Source organism: Formica exsecta, unplaced genomic scaffold, assembly GCF_003651465.1.
Source record: "Formica exsecta isolate Colony F162 unplaced genomic scaffold, ASM365146v1 scaffold11, whole genome shotgun sequence".
NCBI classification, from domain to species: Eukaryota; Metazoa; Arthropoda; class Insecta; order Hymenoptera; family Formicidae; genus Formica; species Formica exsecta.
In genome coordinates, this window is record NW_021848439.1 from 938014 (window position 1) to 947761 (window position 9748).

General features: G+C 31.6%; 1 protein-coding gene across 2 annotated transcripts in view; it reads right to left on the reverse strand.

The window, feature by feature from the left end:
* Positions 1 to 3047: 3047 nt before the first annotated feature.
* Positions 3048 to 9748, reverse strand: part of LOC115236001 (2-hydroxyacylsphingosine 1-beta-galactosyltransferase-like) — a 9137-nt gene continuing 2436 nt past the window's right edge. The window contains exons 1-6 of one of the 2 annotated variants that reach the window (XM_029808184.1): positions 8015 to 8172; positions 5702 to 6107; positions 5286 to 5608; positions 4824 to 5043; positions 4440 to 4659; positions 3048 to 4094 (exon numbers count right to left, since the gene is read on the reverse strand). In XM_029808184.1, the coding sequence (XP_029664044.1) occupies positions 3794 to 4094; positions 4440 to 4659; positions 4824 to 5043; positions 5286 to 5608; positions 5702 to 6107; positions 8015 to 8134 (1590 nt within the window). In that variant the 5' untranslated portion in view covers positions 8135 to 8172 and the 3' untranslated portion in view covers positions 3048 to 3793. Of the gene's footprint in view, positions 4095 to 4439; positions 4660 to 4823; positions 5044 to 5285; positions 5609 to 5701; positions 6108 to 8014; positions 8173 to 9748 lie in introns of those variants that run through there. The other variant, XM_029808193.1, reaches the window with a different exon arrangement.

The following is a 9748-nucleotide window of genomic DNA, read 5'->3' on the forward strand; positions in this document are numbered from 1 at the left end:
TCTCTCTGTCTATCTGTCTGTACTTTCTCTTCCCCTTAACATAGACTTCGAACTTGACGTTATCGTGCTGGTGGCTCTATGTGCGATAAGACGCTCGTAGAAAAACGCAAGCCTTCGAATCACTACATCGGATATGGGATTCGATAGTATATTACACGATTCGAAAAGAAATTATTTTCTTCAAATCCAAAAAAGAGGTATGATCAGTCCTCGTAATTTTTTTAACATTTTTTTACTGTTTGACATTTCAATTTTATTATGCAATGTGCAATGTGTTGGAAGAGAATCCTATCTCATGTAAAATTGAGTATATATATATTCTTAAAGAAATTTGTATTTTCAAAAAAAATTTCTTGCAAAGGTTTAATAAGATTTTCGTGATGAAATGATGGTTTATCAAAACAAATTAAAACGGCGAATACAGCGTTTAAAATTAAAAAGATTTGTGATTTCTGCAAAAATTTATATGCAAGTCCCAGTAATTTTATTATAACTAAAAAAAAAAAAAATAAAAGACATGAAAAACAAAATTGAAAAAATTTAGAATAAAACTATTATACCAGATTATTACGTTTTGTATCACTGACGGATACACACGTGACGATGACGTTGTCGACTAACTTGCACAGACTCTACTCGAATTTTGGTTGATCGTTCTCTTTGATTAACGACTTTAATTTGATTTTCGATTGTAACAATTAATATTGCGTATGTTAAATTTCAAATACAAATTTAATTTTTATATATTGTTGTCTATGTTGAAGATAGACCAAAAAATGGTCCACAAAACGTACATATTATTTAATGCATATTTGTTATTAAAATTAAAGAACAAAAAATCTTGCGCACTAATTCGTGCTTCAGCTCTTATTTGCCAGTTTCCTCAGCTAGTATCGTTAGTATTCTGAGCCTATTTCTGTTAATGTTTAAGATTTATTTTATTGGAGAAACTGTTCAGAATGTCGCTCACGTTGCTCCAGCTCTGTAAATTAAATTATAGCGCTCTCTTTACAGTATATTAGGCGTCTTTAATTTCTCAAATGCTACAACGATCTTTGTTTCTTCGATACTTCTATAGTATAGAAATAAACTTCAATTTTATAAAATGCGAGAGACAGATAACATCAGATAATATCAGAGATAGATAACAAAATTTTTTACTTAAACTGCGCAGATAGTATATCTGATAACCTAGAGCTTGATAAAAAAAGCAATATTACTTAACACTATCAACATCTACTTCGGGAGTTCATTCGCCTCTCATGTGTAAAACTCTCTTCCTTGAGATATCGAAATAGTGATTTAGTGAGGGGGAAGAGGAAAAGAAAAATATACAATGATAAATTACCTTTGATTATAATGACTAAGTTTTAATGACGTACGTAAAATAAATTCGAAGACGATGACTCTCAAATATTTTGATTGAAAGCCTGTCAAATCAGCATTTAATCATTATCGAAATATTTTGTTAAGATATATATATATATATATATACAGAAGAGAAAGAGAAAGAGAGAGAGAAAGAGCTTGTCACATTCCTCTTAAATTTTTTCGAGCAATGCGTTATTTACAGAATGATTGATAAATGATTGATCGTACAGTAGCAATATTACGTAAATTATTTTCTCTCTTTATTTATACAATACATAGTATGCTTTCGTCACATCTTATTTAATTCTTGTCATCTATTTTCGCTTTCTCTCTCTCTCTCTCTCTCTCTTTCTTTCTCTCTCTCTTTTGGATAATTTCGTGCGTATGTCATTTATTTTGCATTTTAATCTTGTATTTTTTATTTACCGGTAAATCATCAAATTTTAACCGTCACATTGTATTGTAGCCACTGCGTTCGTTGATCTACTTCTTCGATTTGCATTCGCAGAGACGCCGGTGCGAAGAAAGAGCTTGTCACATTCCTCTTAAATTTTTTCGAGCAATGCGTTATTTACAGAATGATTGATAAATGATTGATCGTACAGTAGCAATATTACGTAAATTATTTTCTCTCTTTATTTATACAATACATAGTATGCTTTCGTCACATCTTATTTAATTCTTGTCATCTATTTTCGCTTTCTCTCTCTCTCTCTCTCTCTCTTTCTTTCTCTCTCTCTTTTGGATAATTTCGTGCGTATGTCATTTATTTTGCATTTTAATCTTGTATTTTTTATTTACCGGTAAATCATCAAATTTTAACCGTCACATTGTATTGTAGCCACTGCGTTCGTTGATCTACTTCTTCGATTTGCATTCGCAGAGACGCCGGTGCGATAACCGTGCATCCGTGCGTGCACGCGTGGACGGCGGTCGCGTTTTATTACACACGGGTCGAGGAAGAGGTATCCGACGAGCAGCGGCGCGTCGTTACCATCAATAATTGCGCGATCGGCGCGCAATCAAACGCGCTCGGCGATGCACATTGAATAATATTTCGTATCATATCAAACGGCGAGTTGTTCGCGGATACGCGGCAAAATTTTCAAGCAAATAATGGCCGATTGCGTAAAGCAATTTCGCGGCTCATTGCTATTGAAACGTACACCTATCTCTCCTCCCCCCTCGCCTCCCCTCCTCCTCACTCCCTCCCCTCTCCGCCTCTTTCACCCACCGTGGAAGCGGACGTGCCTGTAGAAGCGAACAATTTTTTTCCGACGAGTATATTTTGAATATCGCAACCGTGGAAATTGCGAACGGAAATTCGTGAAAAAGAGTTACCATATTCGCAGCGTATTATTGCGAAATTAAATTTAAATTTGCATTCTCTGGAATCGGCGATTTATTTTTCGATACCTCGCAGAGTATACTTACTAATATTTGTTGCACGAGTTTAATATTTTAATGTTATAATTTGTAAAATTGAATATGTGTGATTACATGCACGCTATTAGTTGCTCTTCAAATAAGCTTAAATTATTATTGCACATATAACAATGATTTTATTGATGTCTTTTTGCACATATGACGTTCTTATTAATAACTTTATGAAATTATTGATATACGCTTTTAATTCAGGACTTCGAAAGAATTACAGTCTCGTTACATGTGTAGTCTGCTAGAATATTGCTTTATTGTACGAGGAAATAAAGTATTTTTCTAGACATTGTTATATCCGTGTGAAATCGAGAATGAAACATCGGCGGTTTTACTACAATACAAAAAAAAAGAAACGAGAAATTTCATCCCGATATAGTCGACAACATAAAAAAAGTGGAGGTAGTTCACGTGTCGTGCAAACGTTTCTACATAATTGTATTGCAATTCGAATATATTGATTTATTAATTCATCGTTCGACCGTTATTAAAATTCTTTATTTTGTTATTATCCATTTTTTTATCGCGCGAAATGCAAGGTATAATCTCGGATGAAAAAAAATAACACAACTCGAGAAAAAATGAGTGTAATATGGTCAGATGTAAATATACATAATTAGTTATGAAAAGATCTGGTAATATATGTCATTTTATACGATTGTATATAATAATATTTGAAATTTGGTGCGATATTATCTTATCTTTATATAATTATATACGGCTATATCTGTTTTCATACATAATCATATCTAGTCAAATATGATTATATAAAGATAAGATTATATCAGGCTAAATTTCAGATATTATTATATCTGATCAGATCATGTTGCACCAAATTTCGGATTTGATTATATATGGCCAGATCATATATCGTGCGGCAGAAATTTTGGTTTTAATTATATATGATCTTATATAAATTATATAAGTCTATTTTTTCTCGGGAAAGTACAAACACATCTTTCATTATAATTCACACTAAAGATGTCTATTGTTGCTTTTTCGTGCTGAATATTGGTTTTTTCCACGTGGGCATGAGTTTGACAATTCGAAAAATGAGACGTGTAATCACTACAATGATATATGCAAAGAGGGCAAGTGATATGAGTACAATCGCTAGCATGTCCAATAGTTGAGTCTTGTACCAGGGCATATCTCGCGACTTGTTCCGAAGATGCCGTGCTCCTTTGTGACGTATGACATGCTCGATCCACCAAATAGCATTGTTCAACGGATCGTACGGCAAATCATGCAGCAGGTCGCGCAGCTTTAGCATGTTATTCTTGTAACTGAAAGCAGAAAGATAGCACAGACGGATTAATCGCTCTGACATCCCAAAAATTGCTCCTATTTTCAATTTCAATTTTTTTCACGTTTATGGATTCTATAGAGAATTTCGATAGGCTTAACTTATATAGGAATGAGCTCCTTTGTACCTCGAATAGGCAGTAAATGAACAATTTCGATAAAACTGTAGTTTAAATAGTTAAAAAAAAAATGATCTGACTGTTTAAAATATCAAAATAGATGTTAGATTAAAAATTGAAATATCGAAAGTAAAAGAAAAATTTCGGGATATTGATAACTATGGACACACATATATTTTTAAAAAAGGATAACAAAAAAAAACTTACCTGGAATTCGTAATGACCTCAATTATGGCCTCTGTGAGCTCGTCTTCGTTCACGTCGGTAATGATGAGTCTTTTTCCCGCTCCATGATTCTCCAGTTGTTTTACGTTATAATGTTGATCGGCGAAAACGGGAAGGCCAATCACGGGTACTCCATTCTCCATCGTTTCCTCGGTACTCTGTAAGCCTCCTTGATACATGAAGAGCCGTACGTTCGGATGTGCTAATAAAATAAAAACCGAGAACTTTTATATAATCGATAATTCTCTTATTTTTGTAAATTAATTTTTTTTATGTTAGAGAACGCAAAAGAGTTGTCAAAAAAATCTAATTCTTCTATCATGTATACGATATTCTGTATAAAGTTTTCGCGTGATGAAAACAAACCTAGAACTGCATGCTGCGGCAACCATTCTCTCGTGATGACGTTGTTTGGTTGATCCAGGAGATCGGACTCATACTTCCACAATACGATGTAGGGTAATTTTTTGAAGGTTTCCAGAAACATGGCAAGTCTTTCGGCAGATAGAAAACTACTTTTTATGTTTGAGCCTAAACTGAAATATATAAATCCTTCCTTCGTGTCGTCCAATATCTTTTTCAGATCCTGCAAAAATACGCGCGTTTTGTTTCCATTAACTTTACTCAAATTCAATTTTATGTTGCAACATTGAGATAGAAGCAGACTGTATTGTATAATAGAAATTTTTTGCAGTATTTTCCTTGCTTGCGTGCATATGTGTATGTATGCGTAGCATGTTTTTTCGTGTCAAACATTACAAGATGTTAGAAAAATTTCTCAATATTAACAGACGACATTTTTGTTTGCATTGCTCGGCTTATACGTACCTGTGGTAGATTGTGGTTCCTCTGATTGATTTGACGAGATCCTTTTATGGGAATGATCCCAGGAACGTTCGCGTGTGGGTAAAGGAAAGGATGAAAATTGGCCAGAAGCAAGTCCATATTCGAGACAAGCTCATGAGCGGGTGGCATATTGTCCCCAAAATATTTTTTCACCATCTTCTCCTGCACGGGTATAATCGTATATCGATGCCAATATATTTGACGAATGTAGTAGTACGCATTGAGAAAACGGTCCGCCAAATTCATATCTTCATCCAAAGTATTCGCCAACAAATCCGGCAAATAAGCCCACAATATGGGATTGCCTGCGACACGAGAAACACAATTATAATGGTGACGTAATTGTACATATGTCACACATAGATACGCACGAATACTATACATTTGATTAAACATACCGAATGTGTAGTGATGAAAAGCCATAATCGGTAGCGACGTTAGTCCGATCAGCGATGCGTTGAAGCGGTACGATAGTGCGTAAAACGCATCGTAAAACAGGTGTTCGACGATGATCAAGTCAAACTTTTCGGTGCTATTGGACGATATCAGCCGCTGCATGATGGGATTGGATAGAGCACTGTCAGTCATTTTTTCGTTACGTCGATAAAATGCGTCCAGAAGCGGCCATACCCCTAATTTAGCGAATCCTAAGAGGTCAAATGAATCGATCATTTCGTAAGAGCAATAACTCAATTTCACCTCGGTGTAATTTTGAAGAGTGGGATCGTTTATGGGGGCCGGCGTAAAAACGGTCAGCTCATGACCTCTTCGAGCCAGTTCCACGGTTAATGGTCTGAAAGCCACCTACAAAGCCATGAACATCAGTATAATTATAACACTTAATATTTATGACTTAACTATATGTAAATTAATTTCATTGCAATAACTATCTATGCGCACACACCATATATACATGTTTATTTGTATTCTTCTTTATCTTTTTTATTCGTAAACTTCATAAGCCTTGACGTAAAAAATTTATCTTAAAACGCCGAATAAATCATGCTAATAAAAGTAATAATTAGAAAAAAAAAATATATCTTAAACCGTATAGACTTTTATTTTGTAAGATATGAGAGATGTAATTTTATTATTAAATCAATTACGAATCTTTCTGCAGCTACACAAATAATAGTCACAAGATAGACGATATATTTAAGACCTATAATTACAATATAATTACAATATGCATTTATAATATAATATTGATATTTTGTAGAAAAAAATTATGGAACTTTTGTAATTACATAATATATTTGAAAAATATCTGTGTTTATTATCATAGTCAACAATGTCATCGTCGGTGGTATGTATTGCGTTAATAGTGATTATTTCTTTAATAACGATAATATACAAAGTTGTATCTGTGTTTTATTACAGTGAGAAAAAAGGTATATTATTCTTTATAAGAAGAAGAACAGTTTTAAAGATTCGTAATTGATTTAATAATAAAATTACATTTCTCATATCTTACACGATAAAAATTTATACGGTTTAAGATATATCTTTTTTCTAATTATTACTTTTATTAGTATGATTTATTCGGTGTTTTGAGATAAACTTTTTAAGTCAAGACTTACGAAGTTTACAAATAAAAAAGATAAAGAAGAACACAAATAAACATGTATATATGATGTGTACGCATAGATAGTTAATGTAATGAAATTAATTTACATATAGTTAAGTCATGCTGATGAGTGGGTATTTTAGAAAGTATATTTTCTCAATTTCTCAATCGGATAATTAAGATATATCAATATAATGCAAGGATAGCTCTTATCGGAACATTTAAAAACAATAAAGAAAGGTCATAAGAAGGAATTTCAGATTTTGATTGAAAAATATCTTTGCGATAAATATATTATATCCGTATAATGCGATAAAATTTTTACATCTCATCTTCTTTATCCATAAACCAACGTAAGTAAAGAATTTAATATCTCGCATCACAAGAGCACGCCTTTTCGTGCAAATCTCTATGATGTAAAGGGAATAAAGGCTATGTAGATAACTGAATTTTAAACATAGTTCAAGATGCGTGTCCTAATAAAGAGTACCGCTTTAAAATATTTTCATATAACGCTTAACCCTTTGACTACAGCAAACGTATTACCTAAATATTTTTCGCGAGAATTTTTACATCTCTAGAAGCTTTATATATATATATATATTTATTTATTTATTGTACAAAATATATTAAGCGTTCTGATATATAAATACATATAAATTTAACAATTCTCTTTTTCAAAACTAATTACACATTATAAATTAAAGAAAATTTTTAAAATTGTTCTATTACTCCTTTTAATTTAATAATTTAAAAAACAAGAAAATCTTTAAAAAAAATTTAATTTTAAGGGCGCATACCCGTTTGAATTCTCGAAAAATGAGTGCATTTTCTAGACTTTTTTGCAGCGCAACTACTCGATAAAAATTTTTAATTTTTTTTACGATGTTAATACAATATTATTAACTACTTAAATACAAATTTTCAGCTTAAAAAAATTTTTTTTTTAAGTTTCAAATGGGTATGCCCCCTTAATCTCTTGGTCTTTTTTGTTTTATTTGACAAAAATTTACGAAATTTTGAAAATGTCTAAAAACAAACGTGTTCTTTAAGCACCGGCGCCGACGTTGCTTAAGAAAGATTAAAGGAGGCTTATGAAATAGATATTACTTTACAATAAAATGATAAAATTTTTTAAAAAAACCTGATGACTGTAAGATGGCTCTGGAATAACTACAAGGATGCGTGCAGCATCAGTGGTAATCCATAAAATTGGTACTATTAAAATTAACTTCAACGACATTTCACAGGACAAACACACCATCTATTACGATCGATTTCTCTAAACTGAGACTACTAGTTCTGGGGCTACTTTCCTTTTTAAATTTTGAAGTGTATGTATAAATAATTACTTAAGATAACTTAAAGCTTATAGATAAGAACCGAGAGGTAACTTGGATAATGGTTTATTCAGAGCTCCTAGTATTACCTTTTATTTGTATAAGATAAGAAGATTTAAGAATAAAATTTTTAATACAAATAATGTTTTTTCTGTAGAATAGAGATGGTTGATTGACATATCAAGTAATTGATTATTTATGATTCTCTATGTATAATTTTCTAATTTAAAAAAGAAAGTAACTATTCTAAACAAATTTTAAACATAACTATTTTAAATATATATGTAGAAAATGTATTCAAGTTCTATTTCTATTTATTTGAGAATAAATTTAAATTCGTTAACTTTCAAAAAATTTGTTAAACATTATCTGTTTTTAAAATGCATGATATTTCAAAAATAAAGAAAGTTGTTTTTTATGAATAATTAAAAATTATCAATTTTTGCTATTGTAAGGATACCGAAATGATAACTATTTATCGAAGCAGGTATTTCTCGCGATACATTCATTTAAAATGTAAAAATCGAAATGACAAGATGCGTTTCAATATTCACTGCCAGTACTGAAAAAATATAGTTTACGTCACGTACACGTAGACAATGAATATCGGAACGCAGCCATAGTTTCGCCTCGAGTTTCAAACTTTTCATTGATTCAAATGTAATTTGTTAATCATTTTAGAGAATGTGCAGTATGATACAAATCACAGGATCAAGTGACTAAAGTAATGCCGTGATACATCAAGCGTTTATTAATAATTAATTAAAAATTCAAGAAACACAATATTTCACGTGTATTTATTTCGTAATATATTAAATATTACAAAATAATAGCGATAAAAATTATTACATAGTGTATAGGGTATAGCGTGTTATACCGTAGCCTTGATTCGTGCGGCAGAGGTGTATGACCTTTCGAGATAACGTAAAATACCGAGAGATATCAAAGATGATTATTCGCTACGATTACTACAATTAGCAATTATCAGCTTGCGCGATTAACTAATACTCGCGATAAGCAACTCGTAACAGAATGTATCGAGACATGGATATTTCTCTTCCGTATCTATATCGCATAATATATTCATTCAAAGTAGAAATCATGTAACGATGGGAAGGGGAAATTTTTAAATTGTTTTATTGCGATATTATGTACAATAATATTATATCTGTGAGAATATGTTTAAGTTCAAATATATTTTTCGCACCTCGCGTTTAAAATTTTTCCTCTATTTAAGCATAATATGCGCCTCATTTGCGGATGGAAAGATTAATACACGAAAATGGTGATTCAAATAACAGAAAGCCGTGACATATCGACATATCGTTTAAAGTGATAATATTTATAAAATTTTTATTGCGTGCGCGTATTTTACGTGATTTGATCGAAATCGATATATATCATATTTCCAGATATTATATTATGCAAAGCTTTAATTTTAAATAGCCACATTTTTACAAATTATTAGTGTTGTAAAAGTTAATTACTTGCGTAAATTGATAATCTTTTACTTGTTTAAAGAGCATGTGTAATCGGCA